General features: G+C 63.9%; 2 protein-coding genes across 3 annotated transcripts; both read right to left on the reverse strand.

Moving 5' to 3' along the window:
- Positions 1-588: 588 nt before the first annotated feature.
- On the reverse strand, positions 589-2233 carry QRFP (pyroglutamylated RFamide peptide). Its single transcript, XM_009477074.2, has 2 exons — positions 2181-2233; positions 589-978 (listed from the first exon to the last, which is right to left on the reverse strand). The coding sequence occupies exon 2, from the start codon at positions 976-978 to the stop codon at positions 589-591; it is 390 nt and encodes a 129-aa protein (XP_009475349.1). The 5' UTR covers positions 2181-2233.
- Positions 2234-3297: 1064 nt separating this feature from the next.
- On the reverse strand, positions 3298-20281 carry FIBCD1 (fibrinogen C domain containing 1). 2 transcript variants are annotated; one of them, XM_087752951.1, is made up of 7 exons: positions 20183-20281; positions 14663-15139; positions 13492-13651; positions 12593-12729; positions 6851-6947; positions 6329-6508; positions 3298-6006 (listed from the first exon to the last, which is right to left on the reverse strand). In XM_087752951.1, the coding sequence occupies exons 1-7, from the start codon at positions 20252-20254 to the stop codon at positions 5747-5749; spliced, it is 1383 nt and encodes a 460-aa protein (XP_087609077.1). In that variant the 5' UTR covers positions 20255-20281; the 3' UTR covers positions 3298-5746. The 2 variants fall into 2 exon arrangements, with proteins under 2 accessions (XP_087609077.1, XP_087609078.1); XM_087752952.1 differs by lacking the exon at positions 20183-20281 and adding an exon at positions 18700-18788.
- Positions 20282-22161: the final 1880 nt, after the last annotated feature.

The following is a 22161-nucleotide window of genomic DNA, read 5'->3' on the forward strand; positions in this document are numbered from 1 at the left end:
GGTTTGCACGCAGAAGCCGGCTCTTGCAAGTGGCATCTTGACACTAAGCAGAATTTGCCGCCGGAGGGATTCTTCCATAATAGGCAGGAGAGCAGCAACTCTGCAGCTCCGCAGAGAGCTCTGAGGGACCTGCTCCTCCCTGACAGCCCTGCCCTGGATGGCAGCTACAGGCAGTCCCCAGGGGACTGTCACCACCAGGACTATCCCACTGTAACCCCTCAGCCTGCCTACCTCCAGCCTCCACGTCAGGCCCTGCCAGCCCTGCCTGTCCCAGGGTGGCATCCCCGCTCTCTGCCTGCACCGCGGGGCACTTGCACCGTGCCCCAGCAAAGGCCGCGTGTGACTGGGGAAGGGACGCGGTGGGTTCTTTTTAAGGCATTCTCCTCTTCTTCCATTGCACCGGTTGGGAAAGGGGATGCGAGATCTGTGGCAGGGCTGCAAGTGGAGCAAACGCGATGTCCCCCCTCCCCAAGGCAATCCCAGCAGCACAGCCCCCAGATATCCTTTTGTCTGAGCAAACCTAGGTGGGATGGAAGGGAAGGATGGGACGGGGCGACCTGCAGGAGGTGAGGGGTTGAGTCCAGGCCCTCACCTCCCGAAGCGGAAGGTGAAGCCCCCTTTTTTCCTGTTGTAGCCGTTGAGCTCCTCGGCCAGGTTCCCCAGCGTGCCGCTGCGCTTCTCGCCTCCCACCGGCAGCAGCTCGGAGCCCCCCCGCCTGCCCAGCCGCTGCCTGCTGCCCTCCTTGCCGTAGCCCCGCAGCTCCTGGGCGATGCCCAGCAGCGTGCTTAGCTCCTTGCTGCATCTCGGCTTCACTCCTGCCCTCCAGCAGGCACCCGAGTCCTCAGCTGCTGCCGCTTGCCAGCTGGGCTTGAGCGGGGTCCCTTCCCCGGGGTCTCCCAGCTCCTGCCGCTCACTAGGAGGGAAGCAGGCCCCCAGGCTCAGGAGGACGAGGCAGGACAGTGAGTAGGGTGCTCTCATCTAGGGGAAGCAGAGGAATGGAAAGACATGGTCGGTAAACCTCAGGGCGTCCTCGGGCAGTGGCTAAAGCAGCAGCAAGGGCTGCTCTTGGCTAGCACGCGTTCCCCGTTCCTGCTGCAGCACCCACAAACCAGCCCTGCCACCCCTACAGCCTGCGAGAACCCCCCTCCAGCACCCACCACCACTCCTGCAGCCTCCACCCCAGCACCCACCTGCAGCAGGGGTGCTGGGGGGGTCTGAGCTCGCTCTGCCTCTCCCCTGCCTCCTTCAGACCTGCTCCCCTTCACCTTTAGCCGCTCTGTGCTCACAAATTACAGCCTTGCAGCTACTCCCCTGGTTTGCAGCCAAGAGCTGGGCTCTGCTCGGATGGGGGTGGCTGAGTGGGCTATTAGCTGGGCAGGCTGATGGGCTCCCGAGCCGCCTGCTCCTCTTAGAGGCACTGCGGGGAGGACTTAAGTGCATTCACCTGAGCCGGCCTTGTCTTCCCATCGCGCAGGTCCTACCTGCAGTGCCTGGCTAATGCGAGTGCGGAGGAAGGTGCTCGGCATCCCTCTGCTTTGTGGGGCTCGGAGGTGCCCCCGCGGCAGCAGGGTCTGCTGAGCAGAGCGGGAGGGAGCACGGTCCTGGCCCGCGAGTGGCGATGCCACAGGCACTCGGGGTGACCTTGAGTGCGGGCAGGGCTGTTCTGCCTCCCCTTCCTCCTCCCGCAAAGGCTCAGAAAGGGGAAATGGATTTTTTAAAGTATTATTATTTTTTGCTGCACATGTTAAAAGTCACTGCTGGTGACAGGGGCCAGGGGCTCTACCCTGTGCTTGCAGCGGGGGGGCCTGCTGTGGGTGCTCCTTGCTCCTGCACCGGACCCAGCTGAGCCCAAGCACCTGCCTGCCCTCCCCAGCACCTCCCTGCCTGCGGGCTTTGCTTTGGGGTGCTCCCTGCCGCTGTTCTGCGCTCTCCCCTTTTGCTCCCGGTTGCAGCCAAATCGCTGGGTGCAGCCAGAGCAGGGAGCACCTTCCCAGCACCAGCAACTGGTGCTGCCGAGTCCCGTTCCAGGGGCTGGGGATAAGGGTGGGTGCCCTGTGCGGCCCTGCCTGCTGCCCCCAGCTGCCTCCCACCAGCCTCTGCCTCCTCGCTGCCTGTTGAGGCAGGGTGTGAAGCAGGCACACGGAGGAAGACAGACAGACAGACTGCCGCCAGCAACTCACCTCTCCTCCTCGGGCGATGCCTCAGTGCCGCCTGCCCTGGCCCTGCTCCGTGCCGCCCTGTGCCCAGACTGAGCTGGCCAGCCTGCTTCACCCGCCGTTAAATACCCGCCGGTGCTAATTGCCGTGTCACCCCTTGAGCGCGTGGCTGGCTCGCGGGGCTGTGGCTGCACGGAGCAGAGGCTGGGATCCTCGTGGGGAGGGGGCTGGAGAGGGGGACGGGGGCTGGCCAAGTCAAGCCGCCACAATGGGAGCGCGGCACCACTGCTGATTAACGCGCCTCCTTCGTTTGCTGCCTCATTTGGAGGAGAGGCTGGGTGCGTGCTGTGCTGGAGCTGGCCTTGAGTTGCCGGCAGCTGGCGGGGACGCTGGTGGGAGAGAGGGTCTCGTCCAGGGCCATGAGTGTCCCCCGCCCCCTCAGCCAGTGCATACTTGTGTGCGGCTGTTGGGGGTCCTAGAGGTTTGTGCAAGTGCGGTGGGTGTGCAGGCACTGGCGGAGACGCCTGCAGCCCCAAACCCGCTCAGGGACTGGCCCTGCGTGCGCAAGCCCGAGTGCTTCCCCCACCCTTGGCCAGTGCACGCAGCCACTGGTGCTAAAGTGTGGTCCCCAACGCCTGGCACTCGGCTGTCCCCTCCTGGGTCTGGCCTGGCCTGGGGCGGAGCGGGGCGTGTGGTGGGCAGCGGCGCCCTGCCCAAGAGCGCAGGCAGGGGGGAGTCGGTCCCCTTGGCACCGAGACCTGCCACCCCCTGCCCCAGCCCCAAGGCCACCCCGAGGTCCCGCAGTGCCTGGGTTTGGGCTGCAGCCCCTGGAGTCCTGGGAAGTCTCCGTGGCCCCGCCGGCTCTCCCCAGCCCTCCCCGGCAGTTTTGCAGAACAGTTTGGGCAGGCCAAGCCCACAATGGGCCGCTTCCCGGGGATGCTGTGCCATGAGCCTGGCGCAGAGAAGGAGCCGTCACCCGCAGCATGGCAGGAGCTGTGGTAATCCGGTGCTGCTCCCTTTGCCATCGCCATGGCAGGTTCTTCTGGCGATGTCCCCGTGCCATGGGCGCAGCCGCCAACACGCCAGCTAACGATGAGTTCCTTTTATTAAGGAGTTTAGAAAGTCCACATGTACAGCGTTGGACACCACTCACACACGACCTAGACTTCACGGCACTGCTACACACCACGACCCGGCCCAGGGCTTCGCCGGGAAGGTATGTGGCCAGGTCCCGGACCCACCGGCCGCCCCTGCCCACCCCTCTCCGGGCAGGTGTCACCACGGACGGGTTTAGCCTAATCCGGGGCCGCAGAGCGACGCGTGCGCTCTTGGGAATAATCCTGGGAAATCCTGCATCTCAGTGTGGATTAAATACCTCTCGTGCAATTCAAAACAAAGTCATTAGGGAGTCCTGGGTGACACGGGCAGTTACACAAGGGTGTGCTACCAACAAACTGCACGTACGCTGTCCCCTCCCCAGCACGGAAAATCACCAGTGGAGGGGTCCAGGGAGGGGACGAGCCTTCCTGGCCGGGGCACGTGGCTCCGTGTGCCTTCTTGTCCTGAAGGTGAGTGCTAGGAAACCCAGCTACAGCTAATCTACTGAAATAAATGAACAAAAAATAAAACGGGCATCGTGCTCCCCACCTGCATGGGACCCATTCCGGAGGGGTCCTGTGGGGCGCAGGAAGCCCCTCAGGAGCTGCCGGGGGCTCCTGCTCTTGTGCTGGCTAGGAAATGCCACCACCGAGCTCCTCCAAATCCCACCACTCCAGAAACCCAGCCTGGCCAGCTGCTCTGGGCAGGGATGGAGTGGGTAGAGCTGGTGCCTGCGCTTGGAGCTCCTCCTCACCCGAGGCCTCCGGGGAACGTCTCTGGCGGAGGGGAAAGCTGCGGTGAGCCCCAATGCATTGTTTGTCCCTGCTTCCCCAGCAGGACAGACAGACAGGGACTTGCCCGGCAGGCGAAAGAGCTCGTCCAGCACAGGGTCGGAGGTGGGGAAGGCTTAAAAAAAGGAGAAGCACGCAGGGAAGTACAAATCTGCCACAGCCGGGAAGATGAGCCTTTGATCTCGTGCCTTAAGCACCCCTGGAAATGGGGACGGCAGGAGCTTTCCTCCCCTCCGCGGGCAGTCAGTCCATCCGACGGTGTTTCTGGGGGCAGAGCCTGGGGCGGGGGCTCTGCTCCCCATCGCTGCTGTAGTACAGGCAGAAAATCACGTAAAGGGTGGCAGGGTCCCGGCTGTCCCCCTCCCCTCCCTGTTCCTACACAGCCCACTCAGGCTTGGGTTTTGTTTTTTTTTGGACAAAATCCCCCATTTGAGTCCTCCCAGGGAGCCAGAGGGAGCAGTCAGCCCCACACCATGCTGCAGCTCCTCCTCGGGTCGGCCGGCACGAGGCATCACCTGCCGCCCGGTTATCAGGGCCCTGCAGATGCTAAGCCCCACTCGGGGCTTCTTTTTGCAAAACCTTAATGGGATTTGGAGAAATGAAAGGCTTTGATTATCTGCAGGTGCCGAGCCAGAGCGTGGCTCATCCTGGGTGAAAATGAATGCGGGTCCCTGGGCTGGGAGTGAGCGGAGGGGGCTCGCGCGGGGGCACGTGGGCACGCTGTCCAAAGTCAAGGCTTTCAGGAAAGGTCACAGCTCTTGGATGGTGAAAGTCCAAGATGAATCTGAGCGGGTCTGGATGGGAGGGAGGAGATGTGAAACACAGGCAGAGCCATGCCAGGAATTGAGCCTTCCTCGCCTCCGCCTCCTTGCCATACTCCCTGTTTCCCCAGCACCACCAAAACTGCTCCGTGCCGTGCTCTGTTCTGGGTGTGTGTCCTTGCAGCACCGGGCCAGCTTGCTTTGGGGTGTCCCAACCTGCTGGGAGCTGCAGGAGCCAGGACAGGGACAATGGGGATGAAGGAGTTTGTGGTTGTCCCTTTCCAGCTCCATTGCTCTTGCAGGGGCAGAGGCGAGTGTTGTGCAGACCAGCGAAGGAATTCCTGGCACGGTCAGGCGTCTGCATGGGCTGCAACCCAGCCAAGCCCTCCCCGTCCCCAGTAGCACCGTGGGGTGAGCTGGAACTGCGGAGCAGCAGCCTCATCCCAGTCTCGGGGGCTCTGCGGGGCCCAGGGCTCCCCACGGTGATTTGTCCCCCAGTCCCTCGCCAGCTTGGCCAGGCTACGGCCGGCTGTCCATGCCCGAAGTGGAGATGAGCGGAGGTGCCCAGCCTGCCGCATCCCTTCCTCCCTCCCTCCAGGCAGCCCCTTCCTCTCCTTGCCAGACACTGCTGGGCACCGCTCCCCAAATCCCTGCAGCCCGCTGCCCTCTCTGCCACAGCCATAAGCACCGGCCGTGGGTGAGGAGACCAGGAGACCTGTTTGGGCTGCAGAGGAGCCATGGCAGCAGGGAGCAAAAGTCCAGTGATGTCCATAGGCACCAGGGAGCAAAAGCCGCCCTCCCCGGGGGCAGATGTTCCCCAGGGGCCCCTCGAAGATGGGCCAGCCCTCGGGGAGGACGGCAACTGGGGGGGACAGGGCTGCGGGGCAGTGGGGAAGGGCAGGGGGCTGGGCACGGGGTGGGGGGGGCTCATGCCATCCAGTTAATTCTCCTCCCGGACAGGCCGGATCTTCATCTCGGTGAACTTGAGGGAGTACTGCCAGCCGGTCCAGGAGGACCACTCGATGCCGTCGGCGTAGGAGCTGTGGTGGCCCTTGAGGTACTGCCCGTTCAGGTTGGAGGTGTGGCAGTTGCGGTACCACCAGGCGCCGTGGTAGAAAGCTGCGCAGTTGTTCTCTGAGTGGTCGTTGTCCAGGTCCTTGGTCGTGAACTTCATCCCGTTGTGCTTCAGGAAGGAGTCTCCTGCCGCCGGGGGAAAGGAGCTGTGATGGGCCCCTCCTGCCCCTCACCCTGCCCCTCACCCTGCCCTTGGGCTGTCTCCTACCCGGGGGGGATCTGCTGGGCACCCCAATGGGGCTCCTTCGGTGATGTACAGGGCACTTGGCGTCACCCACCCTGCAAATGCCCAACCGCAGCCCCTCTCCCGCCTCCAGTTCCCTGTGGCTGCAGGGATGCAGCCGGCACCGCCGCCAGTGCCGGAGGAGACGGCTAACATGAGGTTTGGTGCCTGTGGGCTCCCCCTGCCCCAAAGGACCACGTGCGTCCCCCCGTCCTGACACCCTACCTGCCGTCCCCGAGTAGTCAGCGATGGAGATGGGGTACCCATCCTCCTCGGGGTCGACAGAGAAGAGCCCCACGCCGAAGCTGCCGTAGTGGGCGAAGGCAGTGCCGTTGTCAAAGTCCTCTAGGTCGATGCGGAGCTCGTAGCTGCCCTGCACCGTCAGCATGTGGATCCGCTTCAGCCCTGCGGTGGAAGGAGGGGGTGAGTGCGGGGACCCCGGCAGGGATGGGGTGGCCAGGGGTCCCTAGGGAGGGGGTGCAGGGTGGGATGGGGAGCGGTTCCCACCCTCCGGCCCTTGCTCTGTTATTGCTGCACAGCCAAGGGCACGTGCTCAGCTCGCGGGCAAACAGCCCCATCGCTTCCCTACCCCTGTGCAGCCACCCGGTCCCCTCCCCGCCTGCCTGGGCTGTCACTCCTAGGACGCGAGTGCTGGCCAAGGGGGCCTCAGCGTCCTCTCCTTCGCAAAGGAAAACCCAGATCCCCTGGGGGGGCTGGGGGGCCCCAGGCTTTGCCAGCCCCACGCACCTAACCAGTGCTCTCCTGTCAACTTCCCGAAGCCATCCCGGTAGGCTTCCCAGCCACGGAAAAAGTTCACGGAGCCGTCCTCCCGCCGCTGAAACACCTGGGGAGGGAGACACACGGGGTGTCGGTTGTGGGGTTGCTCCGAGCCTGCGCACCCCGAGCAGCCCCCCTGCTCCCCACCCCTCCCCGCCTCTGTCTTATTAGACACGGGCACAAATTAAACCCTTTCAACTCAGTAATTACACAGGGATGCTGGCGAGCAGGTCCCCAGGGAAATGCCAGACCAGGCTCCTAGGGACGGGTGAGTCGGTTCAGATAAAACACTTCACTGGATCCTCTGCCTGGAGATGGGAGCAGAGCTCGGGAAACCCTGGTGTGGTCCTGTGGGAAGGCGGCCAGTGCCCCTGGGAGGGGTGGGCACCCACCCTGCACCCAGCTGTGTGTGGGAAACAGCCTGGGCTCTGCCACTGCATGCAGGAGCAGAGGTATGGACAGATGGACAGACGGCATGACTCGAGGTCTGTCCCTGCAGCACGCGCTGCCCAGGTCAGTCCAAGCCACCCTGCAAATGGCGGGTTGCTCGGTGTCATGTAAAACTCCCGGGTCCCTGCTCTCTCCTGGGCAGCCGCCCCGTTATCAGGCATCGTTCCTGTGATGGCCTCGTCAGCCATCCCAGAGAAAGTAACTGTGGGGCGCTGACCACCCCAACTCCTGCAGAGCCCCCAGATCCCGGCCAGATCCCGGCCAGATCCCGGCCAGATCCCAGCCAGATCCCTGCCAGATCCCGGGGGCTCAACACGGCTTTTCTCCTCGGAGCCTTTCCCTTTTTCTCTCCCATCTGCTCATCGGCATGTCTTGCCCTGTGTGTTTCATCCCCTTTTATCCGTAGTTTCGGGTTTGATTTATTGACAATGATCCAGAAAATGCTATGCCGTGTCTGACCATTTGAACTTAATTAAGCCTCCAGCCCTGGATTAATTGCATTAAACTTGGCTGAGCCAGCCTGCCCGACTGCCACCAAGCGCCATGCTCCGATGGCTGCGGTGGGGGGGGAGAAGGGGTGCTCGGTGATTTAGGAACTGCCACCCCATGCACCAGCAGCCAAGGGGCCAGAGCCCCCTGTCTTTGGGGCTGGGCTGTGCCACCGAGCCCGTTCACCCTGATTCCAGCATCCCAGGCTCGGGCAATGCCGCCGAGCCCCTGCGCTGGCCAGGAAGCCGCCATGCTTTTCTCCGTTGCAGGGACGCCCATTCGCAGCCTTCCCCCGGCTGCTCCTGCCCTCCTGCACGTGCAGGGTTTCATCCCGGCATGCGGAGGAGACCCAGCTCATGAACTTCATGCCATTTTGCCCTTCACCAAATGAGCATTTTGGGGGCTGTGGGTGCCCAGTGCAGGCTCCAGCACGCTCCTCAGCATGGCACAGCTCTGATCCTGCTGTACTTACCTTCTAGAATTAGAGCCTTAATTTTTATCCCTGCGTTGAGCACTTGAGAAGCTGCGGTTAAGCCCGTTTAAAGGGGCTTTCTTCAGGCTTGCAGGGAGAGGGGGGATGGCGCGGCTGGACGGGGGCCCGAAGCTGATTTTCCCCGGCCGATGTCGACTCCGGTGCCACCGCACGGGAAGGCGGCGGAGGCAGCACCGATGCTCCCTCTTAATCGGCTTTGACCCGCGGTTGTAAATAGGCCAATTGCCTGAGCGGTGCCCAGGGGAGCGTGCGGGGCACATCTCTGTTGGCTGAGCCTCAGCACGGCTCAGCAATCACCCCGGGTGCTGGAGGAGCCCTTGGTGCCCTGCTGCCCACCGGGCTCAGCCCCAGGGGGTTCGAAACCGTGTCAGAATGGCTGGTGGGTGCTGGAGGTCCTGTGTCCTCCTGGGTCTCCTGCTCCATCCTCATCATCTCTCATGCATGGTCCCTCCTCGTGCTTCACTTGTGCACCCACCTCTCCCACATGCAGGTGGGGATGTGGGAGCCTCCTCCTTGCTCCCTGCGCCGGGATGCTGCATGCACCGGGATGCTGCAGGCACCGGTGACCCGCAGGCTCGCTGCCATGCTCCCAGCCCTGCCTTGCTGCTCTTTTCCTCCTCATCAAATATGCATCACCCCCTCTTAAGCAAAAAGGATTTCCTTCCCTTCTTTAAAGGCAAGGCTGAAATATTTATCATCTCCCCCGCTCTCTGCCTCCCCCGGTCGCACTCTGCTCGTTGGGCAGGGACAGGCTCCTGCAAAGGCACCAACCTAAAAAAATGGGTTAAAAACAGAAAAGCGGGAGCACCAGCCTATGCCTGCCGTGGTGTTGGCGGTGAGGGAAGGCTCTGCTCCCTCTCCCCACAGCCCCATGATGCCAGCCCCCACCAAACCCCCAGCAGGCTCGAAACCCCACCACAGCCACAGCCTGGGAAGGTGCTCGGCTGTCATTTTTCTGCCACCGCAGCACTCAAACTCCCGGTCAGCTTTTCAGCAGCCACAGCATGAACCCCACAGCCCCAGCCCCGCGGCGTTCCTCTGAGCCCCCATTACAGCGGGGAGACCCTCTTTGGGTTCAGCCATGGAGAAGACAAACTCGGAGCATCGCAGGAGCCGGTCTCCGGGAAGCGCCAACCCCGTGTGATCACCCGCAAACACCGCAGCCGGCGGTGCTGCCTGTCCTGGGGACCCGGCTGCTCCTGCCTGTCCCCGCCAGCAGAATTGTCTCGTCCCCATTCGTGGCAACACACAAATCACGTCTTTTGGAAACAGCACGCATTTCCCTGGGCTCGTCTCGGTAAGCCGCTGCCTCCGGCTCATCCCAGTCCATGTGTAAATGCATCAGTGTCTGTTCAAACCCCCCCAACCCACGCCAGGACCCCTCTGGTGGGTGATGAGCAGGCTGGGCGAAGCCGTCCCCATGAGCGTCCCTGGTGCAGCAGGTGTCCGTGAAGCTGGAAGCTGTCACTTAACATCGCCACAGCCCTCGTCCTGCCGGCACAGCCTTTTCTTCCACATCCTTTGGCTTTCCCACCACTTCCCAATACGTGCTGTACGTGGACAATGATGCTGAGGCAGCTGGAGCCGTCACGGCACCATTGCTCACAGGACTGCGATGCTGATCCCGGGGGGCTTTGCTCCAACTGGGCAGCGATGGAGGCTCAGGGATACCGGGAGGAACACGGGGCATTTGCAAAGACTTCCCAAGACAACAGTATGTGAAGAGGCAACTTTTTCAGGCCTCCCGGGATGCCGAGCCACCCCTGCCCTCCGTCACCTCGTTATTACTTTAATAACGCTCCAGAGGTGAGTGTGAAAGGGGGGAGTCAGGGTCAGGCTGGGCAATTACACGGCTGCAGTGCGGCGCTGCCACAAGGCTCGGGTCACCCTGGGGGTGTTGCTGCAATTAAAGTCAGCGCTGAGCGCAGGAGGCGGATGGTCCCATTGGCGCTGGCGGGCACCGACCCGCACTCGCACCCCAGCCGGCTGCAACCATGGCCCCACTGCTGGCGGGCAGGACCGAGGCGGGGACAAAATGGACTGGGGGGTGCGCTGGGGGCTCTTCCTTCCCACATTTCTTTGCCTTCATGTCACCCTACTCTGCATCGACACCGATGCTGGCTGCCCTCTCTGCCAGATTTCTGCTTTTCGACCAGGCAAAATACACAGCAAACAGCCCCAGAGCTGCAATCACTCGCACAGCGCAGGGGACTTTGGCCACCCCGGGCTGGATGCGGCCGTCGCGGGGAGGAGAGGCGTTGGTCCGGCGAGGGCTGTGCCTCGCTCAGCGTTCCCAGCGAAGGGGATGGGGAACACCCAGGGACCCTGCCGCTGGCAAGGGGACAGGGTGACACTGCAGATCACGCCGTGGGGACGGGGAGGTGCTGAGCAGCACCCAGTGAGCGACCCTGGCTGGGTTTCTCCCTGACAGGGCATCAGGGCGGCTCTTCCCCCTGCCCCACTCCCTGTGGTCTCTAAGCCATCCATGCAGGCTAAGGCTTAGCTCAGCAGCTCCCAAGCTCCCAAGTCAAAATTGATTCAGCTGCTGCCATCGCTTCCACCCACCCACCCACATGCAAATAAGCCCAAATGTCAGGAGTAATCGCTCCAGAGGAGGAGGGAAGGGAAATTTCCCAGGCTTTGCACTACGGCACTCAGCCGTGCCATGGCTCACCTGGAGCCTGGGTGAGCCAGTGGCCCAGGGACCCGCTCCCTGTCCCCAACCCCATGGGATGGCTGAGACACCCCACCACCACCCTGGGGGGCTGGAGGTACGTTTGGGAGCCTGTGCTGCAGAGCAGCCCTGAGAAATGGGAGCCTGGGGCGAGCACCCTTGGCCCTGCTCTGGGTGCATCTCCGGAATGCCAGGATTCGGCACCTGGTTTGGCTCCCCTGCCCCGGCCAAGGCAGGGCAGAGCCCTGGTGCTGCCTGGCTGTGGTGCTGCAGGTAGCACCGTGCCGGCCCTGCTGCTGGAGCCCACGGTGCTGCTGGGTGTAAAATCACTTGCTTCGCCCCTTCCTCAGCCCAGCCGGAACCCTCCCAGCTGCAGCAGCTTTAAATAAGCCTCTGAGTGTCTCGCTAATCACCTTGGGCTGCTCTTCAGGCACCGCTCAAGCACGGCTGGGTCTGGCGGAGGCTGTGCAGACTGTGCACGGGGTTTGCAAGGACCCCCCCTACCCTGGGGAGCCAGTGGGGTCCCCCCTTTTCCCTCTGTGAGCCCCCCAGGAGCTGGGGTCCCCAGGGCTGTGCTGTGCCTCAGTTTCCCCACTGGAGCTACTGGTACCAACTGTGCATGACAGGTTGGGTCCTGCACAGGGTGGGCTCTGGGCAGACTGAGGCCGAAGGCTCATCAGCCCCCTGAGGGCAGGGGGGCTAAGCTCCCTCCTGGCATTGCTCAAAGCTGCTTAGGGGAATCAGATCGTGGGGATTTGTTTCCTAGAGCACCCAGCTGGAGGGGCGCTGGCCGGCTCGGCTCACCCAGCGTGTCCTCGGGGGAGAGGCTGCCTTCCCACCCCTCCCGATGAGACCCCCGCTGCCTCCCGGGGACCCCCTCGCTGCCCTGCTGGCACCCTGAGCCGGCTGCTTGCACCCAAGGGGCCCCGAGGGCGAGGGGGGTCTCCAGGCTTGGGGCTGCCAGCACTGCGTCCCCCATCCGCCCCGTTCCCTGCCCCCATTACTGTGATTACGAGGCCGTTGCAGCCACGATGGCAAAGCGAATCGGACAGGGCAGCCGGGGAGTGAGTGAATCAGCGCAGCACCAGAGGTGCCCCGGGCACCCCTGCATTAGATGAGGCGAAACGCGCTGGGTTTGGGGTCTGTCCTGAGCCCCAGCACCAGCTCACCGGTACCACGAGGATGGGGCGAAGCACAGCCGTTCACCCCATGGCACAACCGCAGCTACGCTGGGCCCCAGCCGGGCACCAGCCCCACCGAGAAGGATGAACTCCAGCCACGGCATCCAAGTCCCTGCCTGAAACCACCCTCCAGCTCCAGCCAAGCTCCCCAGGCCCGGGCAGGGCCCCTGGGCTCTGGCACAGGGCTCAGCCCGGCAGCTCTGCTGATGCCACCAGCACAGGTAATGTGGACAAGCCTGTTTGCTTGCTTCCCCACAGGACTGGGCACGCTGCGCACAGCCAGACCCCATTAGCATTTATCCCCCATCCCGATGACACATCCAAGCGCCGAGAGCAACATCTCCCACCCCCGGCATCCCGGCGTGGGGACAGCCCGCAGCTGGCGGTGGCATCGCCCGGCACGCCCCGGCACGGCAGCAGCTCACCGTCCAGCCGCCCCCGTCGGTCGTCATGTCGCAGTAGACCTGGAAGCCAGAGGGGTAGTGCGTGGGGAAGATGGAGTAAATCCCATCCTCTTGCTGTCCGCTCGCATAGATGTCAAAGCAGTCTCGGGGCCGGGAGCCTGCAGCGTGGCATTGGGATGGGGTGGGACGAGAGGAAAGCTGGTTAATTAATGATCTAATTTAATGTCTTGCTATTTGTTTCAGGCCCTCAGCCTTGCTGCCAGCTCTAGTTGGCGGCTCGGTGCTGCCTTGCTCTTTCCCTCCTTTCTCCTCCGATGCTCAAGGCGAGCGGTGCTGGGGCGGATGCAGCCACCGCGGGGACCCCGCTGGCAGCTGGCAGGGACCAACCCCATGTCCCCGTGTGACGGCAAGGGCAGGCTGGGACCCAGCTGGGGAGGAGGGAGCCAATGCCCGCAGGCAGCTGCAGGCAGAGTGTGGGCACGTGCTCGCAGCCCCGGGACAGTCTTACTCAGCTGCTTCTTAACCAAATGATGATGAATGTTACTGTTCATTCGGAGTCCCATGCAGCGCTGCCATCTGCACCCGAATGAAGGCGAACGGTCGCTTCTTGCTCTGCTTTTGCCCCAGCTATGTCTGCGTGGTGAATGGGTAGGTCTGCAGGGGTGCGAGGTGGCTTTTGTGCTGGCTTTGCAGGTTGGTTTATGGACAACTGGGGGCCGCATGGTGAGAAACACCCCTTTTAGGCCACAACTTTCCATATTCCTCCTGCCCCATCTCCCCCATCTCCTTGCCAGCCCCCCACTGTATTAAATCCCTTCCCCAGGCTGGTTGTCTCCATCCCCTTTTCTTAGGCAGAGACCTGCTGAGAGCAGCCCCGGGTGCATCCCTCTCCCTGGGGACTGATGGGGATGCCGTCTCACCGTTGGAGCAGCCCCGGGGCCGCGCTCCCCTGGCCGGCGCTCGCTGCAGGTCGGCCTTGAGCCGGGGCCGGGCGCTGCCACGCTCCTTCTGCAGCGTGTCCAGGACGTCGCTGACGGAGCTCACCAGCCGAGCCATGTTGATCTGGCTCTCCGAGAGCAGCTGTGGGTGGGGGGGACACATGGTGGGGACAAGGTTAAATGTGGTTAGACACTTTCCACTCCCCTCCCAGCCCCATCACCACTCTACTGTGAGGATGATGATGCCTGCTCCCACAGCTCCCCAAATGCCTGCAGGCAGCAACGCTCCCTGCCAGGATACAGGCTGCTGGGGACCAGGTGGGGACATAAAAACCACAGCAGATCCCATACAGCATCTCCGGTGCTTTTTGGCCCGGGGTCAGGGTCCAGATAGTGCCTATCGCCGCCAGGGCTAAGTCCCCAAACCTGGGTGCGTCGGTGCTGCCACCCTGCAGGATAAAGAGCATCTTAGGGCAAGGGGACAGGATCGCGGAGGTGGCAGGAATAGCCGTGTCCTGAGACAGCCGCCGGCTCTCCGCCGTACCCCGAGGTGACCCGGGCTGGGCGAGTGACGTGGGGTGGCTGTGGTAGAGCAGCAGGACGGGGAGCAAAGCGAAGCAGCGGGGATCGAGCAGCTCCAGCCGGAAGGTGATGAGCACCAGGAGGGACGGGCATGGAGCTGAGCATCCAGCCGTGCCCTGGGTCTTGCTACGACGCCCAGCAGACTGCCAGCATACCCAGGTAAGCATTTCAGCACAACTCATTGGCCGGGAAATTTTTCAGACTGTAAATAAGGGGAGGCTGGTTGCTGCATGAACTGCCCTTGGGATGGTCCTGTGCTGTGCTTGGCTCTCCTGGGAGCCCCCAGACTGGACCCAGAGCCGGGAGACCCACACATGGGAGGCTGCACACCTGGCTCGCTGGCGCCAAGGTGGTTTGGCAGTGAGATGCAGGTGGCTGATGAGCTGGACCTGAAGTTGTGCTTCCAAACTTGCAGTTTCCAAGCGCCTGCCTTAAACCTCAGCTCCTTCTGCCGGAGGTCTCCCCTGGACACCGTGGGCAGGGGCTGTAAGCAGCTGTGCCCTGGGGACATGGGGACAAGGGGAGGTCTGTCCCCAAAGAGCGCCGTGCAGCACCCCCAGCCCCATCTCACCTGGATGAGCCTGCCCTGCTCGCCCTGCAGGGCGCTGAGCTCCTGCCCCATGGCACTGTGTCCCTTCTTGAGGCCATCGCAGTCGGCGCGCAGCTGCACGGCGTGCGTCAGCAGCTTGGCCACCTCATCTGCCACCGTGACCAGCAGAGCCTTCTGCTGGCTCTTGGTGGCCTTGGCCTCGGCATCGTGGTCGGTGATGGCACGCAGCAGGGAGCTCTGCAGCCCCTCCAGGCGCCCGAAGGTGCCCGCCGCGTCGGGGCAGTTGGGGTCGATGAAGATGTTGATGCGGGAGCTGTCAGCTTTCTCGATGGTGACCAGCGCGTTGGCTTCCTCGGGGTTGGTGCTGATGACGGGGGGTGACTCGGTGACGGGCGTGTGGTAGTGGTTCATGAAGAGGATGGCCCCCGTGACCGTCACCGCCAGGAGGACGGCCACCGAGAGCAGGACGGTGCACAGGATGTACCCACAGCTCATCCTCTGCAGACAGAGATGGACGCCATCAGGACCCATCTGGATGGACCCATCCCGCTCCCCTTTATCTGAGAGGTGGGTTCAAACCCTCATGGGATTTGGGGGGTTCCAGCAACAGTGGGAGGTGATGTTGGACACAGGGGTCGTGGCAGAGGAGGGGATGCGGGGACCCTGGGGAGCCCTGCAGTTCTGCCAGGGACACGGAGGCCACGGGCGAGCGCTCAGCAAGCAAAGCAGCTAAACCCACCTGGGAGCCGGAGGTATGAAATAATAAAGAGAGCGAATGCGCGGCGGCCGCCTGCTCCCACTGACATGTTTTATTTAAGGCTGTGATATGCAGCCGGAGCAGCCCCGGCTCCCGGGAGGGTGCATGCGGGGCTCCCTGCTGCCCTGGGCACAAATACGGGGAGAAAAAGGGAAAACACTCCTGGTGTCCCTGGGACCGTGGGGAAAGCAAGGAGGCGAGGGAAGGCAGGGGCTGTCCCCAGCAGCAAGGGGAGGCTGTGGGTCGATGTTGGGACCACATCACCCTAAGCATCGTGAGGACCTGCGCAGAGCATCTCCCAGCTGTGGGGGGCCATGCGTCCCTCTCCCCTTTGTGCCCTTGCTGCCTGCCAGAGGGGAGCAGAGCTGCTCCCAAAGCCCTTGGACCTGTCCTGGAGCCTCCTGGTGAGGGGGAGCCGCTGTGGGAAAGGTCTCTGAACCCCCTGAGCACCTCCAGCAGCTCCGCTGCTGCAGGGACCCATCGGCTCAGCCTGCGGGAGCTGCTCCGTGGGCACCGAGAGCCTTTTCTCCTTGCAAAGCGTGAAGTGCCAACGCCGTCAGCGTGGAGGGAGCGAGCTGCCACCCAGCGCCATCAGCCCCCCCATCCGCCCCGCTGCCTCCCCTTCTCATTACACCTGCAGGACAGAGGCTGTGATTTTCCCCCGACCCCGGCCGCGGCTGTCACAAGGAATTGCAGGGCTGCCAGAAAGCTGCAGATTCGGAGAGACAAAGACTACTTTCCCCAGAAATGAGGGGAAAATTGCTGCATCTGCAAAGATTTCCCAGGCCCTGTCCCCTCCTGTGCACATCTATCTGGAGTGACACCTTCCTTCAAGCACCCTTCATTTCATTCACGCTCCCGCAACCATTTGCATTAAGGTGACCCCGGCTGCGGCAGGGCTGGCCGGGCAGGGTCCGGGGGGCCACAGATCTCCCACCAGCCCCGGGGGATGCTCCGGGTTTCTTCCCCAGCCCATGGAGCAAGGCTGGAGATGCAAACGGCACTGGACTGAACGGGAAGCCACCCTGCAGGGACCTCTGGAATGAGGCAGCCCCAGGCTCAGCCCCTCGGTGTGCGTTAAAAGGAGATGTCAAAGGCAATAAGGGGAGCTTTCAGCAAGCAGAGGGTCGAGGAGTTTGCCCTGTGTTTGTACACACAGAGCCCCAGCTTGGGGGCACGAGGGGCGCCTGGGAGCAGCAGGATGGGGCAGATGGAGGTGGGAGATGCCTGTCGCTGACACCCTCACGTGGACTCCCAGGACCTGGGCTCAACCCAGCCCCTCGGCACCCTGCGAGCACAGAAGTGACAGGAGGGATGGCTGCCGACCGGAGGCCAACATTGAGTGGTTTGGGATCCGCGGGGTGAGCAGGGACCGTGTCCCCGCAGCTGTCCTGGCTATTGCAGCACCTTCAGCTCCCCAGCTCCGTGCCCTCCTGTCCCACATGCTGCTGCTCCCCGCCGCACTGATGTCCCCAGCCTGAACCGTGCCTGCTGGGACACGCAGACGGGCTGTGACAGCCGAGGGACTCGTCTGAGCATTAAGGGTTTCAGGAGCGGAGCTGTGCACGGCCAACACTTCATTTCCCACAGCCACACAAATCCCAACCAGGCTTTAACACACCAAAACCCCACAGCTCTGCCCAGGAGCTGCATCCAGCTGTTTTCCAGCCTTTGAGCCCCAGCATCGCTGCCCTGTTGCTGGCACCGGGAACTGGGGCAGGAGCAGGGGGGCCGATCCCCTTCACACTCAACCACCTCTGCTTGTGACCGCAAGATCCCAAGCAGTGGCAGCTTTATGAGTCCCACGGCATTTTGCTGGCAGGTTGTGTTACCTGGCAACCTGCAGTGGGGAGAGGAGGGAAACACTCAGCCAGCGGCACCAGCAACGCTCAAACTGGGGTGTGGGTCCCCCCAAACTTCCCCCAGCGCAGCAGTCCTGCAGCTGCACGCCCAGCTCCCAGCACAGAGCCCTGCAGGTGCCTCTGCCACACGCTCCTGCCCCACTATGGCCATGGCCCTCGTGGCTTTGGGGGTTTCTGCTGTCCGTTGCACGGACCTGGGCTTCTGGATCTTCTTACCAAGGCTTTCAGGCAGCTGCAGGACAATCCCCTGCCTTGGTTCTTGATGTCTCCCTGGGGACATCCATCAGGCTGGAGGACCTGATGTCTCCAAATCACTCCTTCCTAAGGGGAGCAGAAGCTGCGAGGCTGGGAGGTGCTCGGGACGAGCGGAGCTTCACTTGCAAACCTGCTCTGGAGCTGGGGCTGGAGCCTGGGAGGGAGCCCCTGGCAGGAACCGAGGCACTGTTGCCTCCCCAGTGCAAAGCTGAGCTGGGCTCTCCATGCCCTGCGCTGGCTCAGGCAGTATCTCTATGCTTGGCCACCGTGCCCCATTGGGCCGGGTCCTCAGTGCCCCAGCCACACCACCCGAGCAGCCCGCGGGCTGCCTTGCACCCTGGGGCCGTGGGTCCCTGCAGCCCCTGTGCCCATCATTGCCACCCAAGCGTCTCCCAGCCTCCTCAGCCGGCCGGACAGGCGAGCGGCTGTGCTGGGCGTGGGAGACAGCGGCTCCGGCACACGCAGCCTGCGGGGAGGCGAGCCGGCTTCTCCCTGGGGCAGCCGGAGCAGAGCTGGAGGTGGGCTGGCCCCCGGGGAGCATGGATGGAGAGCGGTGGCAGGAGAGGCTGAGCTCTGCCGTGGGAGATGCTTTTTGAGGAGGAGGTGCCCTTTGCTCCTGCCAAAGCTGCTGCTCTTTGCCGGCTTGCCAGGCAAGCTCTGCGCTGTGGGATGGTGGGCAGTGACCACTGGGTGCCCCCTGAGCCGTGCCCCCAGCCAGATACAAACCAGGGCCCTGGTTGTGCTTCTGGGGCAGGCAGACACTGGTTTGCGTTGCCCAGGCTCAGCTGCTGAGACAAACTTTAGCCCAGCTGCCCCACACCTTACTGCTGGGGTCTGCCCAGCCCCGAAGGAACCCCAGGGCAGCAAGGGCCAGCCCCCCACTCCCTGCCAAAGCCATTGCTTGCTCCAGAGCAGCTCAAGCAGCTCATTTTGCATCCCAGCTGCTCGCCCTGCGCTGCTCCGCTGCCCCTGTCCCTCTCCACCTTCCCTGCCTGTCCAGCTCTGCTGCTGCTCAGCTTTGCGCAAGGCTGCAGCCCCCATCCCTGCTCGCCCTGGGGCAGGGGCTGTACCCCAGCTTCCCCCTTCCACCCTGCTGCTCCCCGTGCCCTCCCGGAGCCTAACGCCGCACTTCGCTCGCTCCCCGCAGGCACAGAGGCAGATGAACTGAATCCCGCTCCCGTTACCTGCTCTCCTCTGTCATCCAAAGCCTGCCTGCTACCGCTCCTACAGCACAGTGCGCTTTGCAGCTCCAGGAGAGGAGAGGGCTGGTGAGTGCGCCGGAGCCGGCTCCGTGGGTGAGCACGCAGGTGGGCTGGGCTGGGTTTCCACTGGAGCTTGCGGGAGCTGGGAGCCCAGCACCGGCTGCACAGCAAACTCCGTGCCTCCTTTGCAGCCCCCTGCATGAACCCCCAGCTCCAGGCTGTGTTGTCCAGCCCTGTACGGGTGGTGGGGCTGGATCCAGCCTGCCCAGCTCATCCTTGGGGCCATGGCGGGGACAAAGCCGGGCTGATAGCGGCTCCAGCCGGATGGCACCACTCGGACCCCTGCGTGGAGGGGCTGCAGGCCAGGGAGGCAGCTCTGCTGGGAAGGGCAGAGGAGAGTGAGGTTTCTCTCTTGGGGTGGGGGTCTGGGGCTTCTTGGGGTGGGCAGCCCCTCTCCGGCGAGGCGAAGGAGCCGTTTGGCATGCATGGGCTGACGGAGGAGAAGAGGGCTCAGAGAAGGGTGTGCAGAAGGGAGAAGTCAGGCAGAAGTCCCTTTCCTGCATCGCTGCAGGTGGAAGGGGGATAGGGAAGTGGCAAACCTGGGGGTGAGTGGGTCTCACGGCTGGGGCTGGCTGCTCCCCCCATCCTCTCCCAGCACCGGGGTGTGGAGGGAGGGCAGACGCTGCCAGCTCTTGGCTCCATCTCTTGACTCACAGGCTCGCTTTCCCCCAGCTCTTCCCAGGCACGCTTGCCCATACTCCGCACTCCTTCCCTTCCCGCCCTGCCTGCACCCAGAGTGCAGGCAGGGCAGCCGCGTGCCCCAGCCACGCAGCCATGCCTGCGCTTCCCTACCTGCTCTGGCACGCTCGGTGGCTGGAGGCCGGGCAGCTGGCCGCTACCTGCCCACTGGGCTGGAGGAGCTGGCACACGTGCGGCAGGTTGTGCAAACAGGCTCCAGCACGTGCCGGATCCCCCGCGCGTCGCCGCAGGCTCTGCCACCGCTTCGCCGCGCCCCACTGCAACGCCGGCCTCTCCCCCAAAAACCAAGGGGGCTCCTGGAGGTTAAGAGAGGGCCAGGAGGCCGGGAGTCCCCGAACCAAGAGGGATGACTCTGGCTGCAGCAGGGAGCTGAGATGCCGAATCCCTTTTAAAGGGTTATTTAAGCAGTTTAAAACGTGCAGCGGTTCAGCAGAAGCGTGCGTGGCAGCCCCGGAGCATCGCCCGCTGCCCGGCCGAGGGGCACCCCCGGCGCTGGGGGCGAGGGGACACCGGCTGCAAATAAATAAACTCAGTAATTTGGGGGGGGGCGGTGAGGGGAGGCAGCCCGGGGGGCTCCGCACGGCGGGGGGACCGGGGGGCAGCTCACCCCGCCGGGCTGCACCGGGAGAAAAGCTCGCTGGGAGACCGGGGGGGCTGCGGTGGGACCCCCGGGCCGGCCCCTGCCCCGCCGCCCCCCGCCCCGTACCTGCGATTTCTCCTGCTGCCCGTCCTCAAGTTGCGAGGCTCCTCCCATGGTTTTCCAGCGCTCGCTCCCCATCGCGCCGCCAACTTCCAACCCAAGTGCCCAGACCCCCCCCTCCAGGACCCCCTCCCCGGCGGCGCAGCCCCCGGCCCGCCCGCGCTGCCCGGCTGGCCGCGGCGGGAGGACGGGCGGCGGCGGCGGCGGCGGAGGAGGAGGAGGAGGAGGAGGAGGGAGGGAGGAAGAGGAGGGAGGCAGGACACAGGCACGGACACGGGGGTGGATCTTCCCTCCCCGCTCGCCCCGCTCCCCCCGGGGCTCCCCCGGCCCCGCTCCGGGGACACCGCCCGGCGATGCCCCGGGGACTCTCCCCGGCCCCCCCCAGCGCTGCCCTGCACCCCCCTCGGCCGCCCCCCCCGGCTCCGGAGTCACTCCGGATCCGAGCCCCCACCCCCCCTCATGCCCCGGGGCTCCGCAGCCCCGCAGCTGCCCAGATGTGGCGGCACAGCTGGAGGAGCGGCAGCAGGTAAGGCAGGGGTTGGGGCCAGCAGGTCCAGGGGTGTTTCAGGGGGGTGGGGGTGGGGGGGCTGGGTGTCCCGGGGACCCGCTCACCTCCTTTCCAAAGCTACGGTCCCCAGTTCAGCACCCCACGCTGAAGGGGCTCAGTCCCACCAGTGGGCAGGGATGGGGAGGGTGCTGGGCGGGGGGGGGGCACTGGCATCGTCCCCCCAAACCTTTGTGCCCAAGGGTAGCCAAAGTCCTGGGGGCCTCTTAGCAAAACCCAGTGCACAGTGGAAGGCTGGTGCTGGCTGGGGGAGGCGGCAACCAGACCCCTGGCACAGGGGCTCACACCCATGCCCACAGGAGCATCACTGGCAGCCAGTGGGGTGTCTTGCCCAAACCCCCGCGTTTCCAGCCCTAAGCAGCGGTGCTGGCCCTGCGTGCCGCCAGCTCCCACGCAGGAGTCCCTCTCCGGCCTGATTTACCGCCACCTCTCCGGGCGTGGATGTGGTTTTCTTTACCGTACCTTTGCGGCACCTCCCTTAAATCTTTTATTTGCTGGTTGTCTGACCTGCGGGCAGGAGTGTTGCTAAGAGGTTCAGAGGAGCATCGTGAGAGCAGCGATGGCTCAGCCCTGTGTTAATCCATTTGGGGGGAGGCTAGTTTCTCTCTCAATGCCAAGAAGCCCCTGGGAAACCTCCTGGGGGGGTCCCTGCAGCCCCCCTGCACGCTCCCCCTCCTGCAGCATGGGGCTGTCCCCCCAGGCAGGCAGCACAACGGGGCTGGGGGTTGCTCTGACCCCCCCTGGATCTCTGTCCCTGGGGCGCAGCCGCTCTTGGGACCCCCCAGCATCTTCGCTGGGGTGGGGGCTGAATCCCTGCAGAGCAGCAGCAGAGGTGCAGGTTGTGTGCACAGGGGGCCAGGGGTCCCAGCAGCTCCTCTCCAGGACACACAGACCATTTTGGGAAGAGTTGGGTGCATGCCAGGCCAGCAAACAGTGCCGAAGGGCTCTCTGGGGTGGGGAGGGCAGCACAGCCTCTGTGTGGGGGGTGTGTGTGTGTGTGAGTGAGTGTGTGTGTGTGTGGAGTCTCCCAGCCAGGTGCAAATCCTGCCTTTGGCTTCGGTGATGTTGTCTGGATTTACCAGGCAATGCTGATGGCCGTCAGCCCAGCTCCTTCCCCACGGACAGTTTTCAAGGACTTCCCTTTACAGCTGAGACCGTCCGACTCATTCCACCGGTGGTGTGTCTGGTGTGCCCGCGCCGGCCGGGCTCGGCCCCTGCACCGCTTGGCCGTTCTGGTAGCAGGAGGCTGCAGGCACCCAGGAGGCTGTTTTAGCTGAACTCCAAACAATAAAAACTTATCATTAAAAAGAAATGTATCTTGGCTTCATGTGGCCTGGCAGCGCGGGGAGGAGTGATTCAGTGGCTTGTCAGCCCTGGGTGTTAGGCACGCCGAGCTGCACAACTGGACACTCTCCAAGTC

This window comes from Nipponia nippon, unplaced genomic scaffold (assembly GCF_047370975.1).
Source record: "Nipponia nippon isolate SJK-2023a ecotype South Korea unplaced genomic scaffold, ASM4737097v1 scaffold_16, whole genome shotgun sequence".
Lineage (NCBI taxonomy): Eukaryota > Metazoa > Chordata > Aves > Pelecaniformes > Threskiornithidae > Nipponia > Nipponia nippon.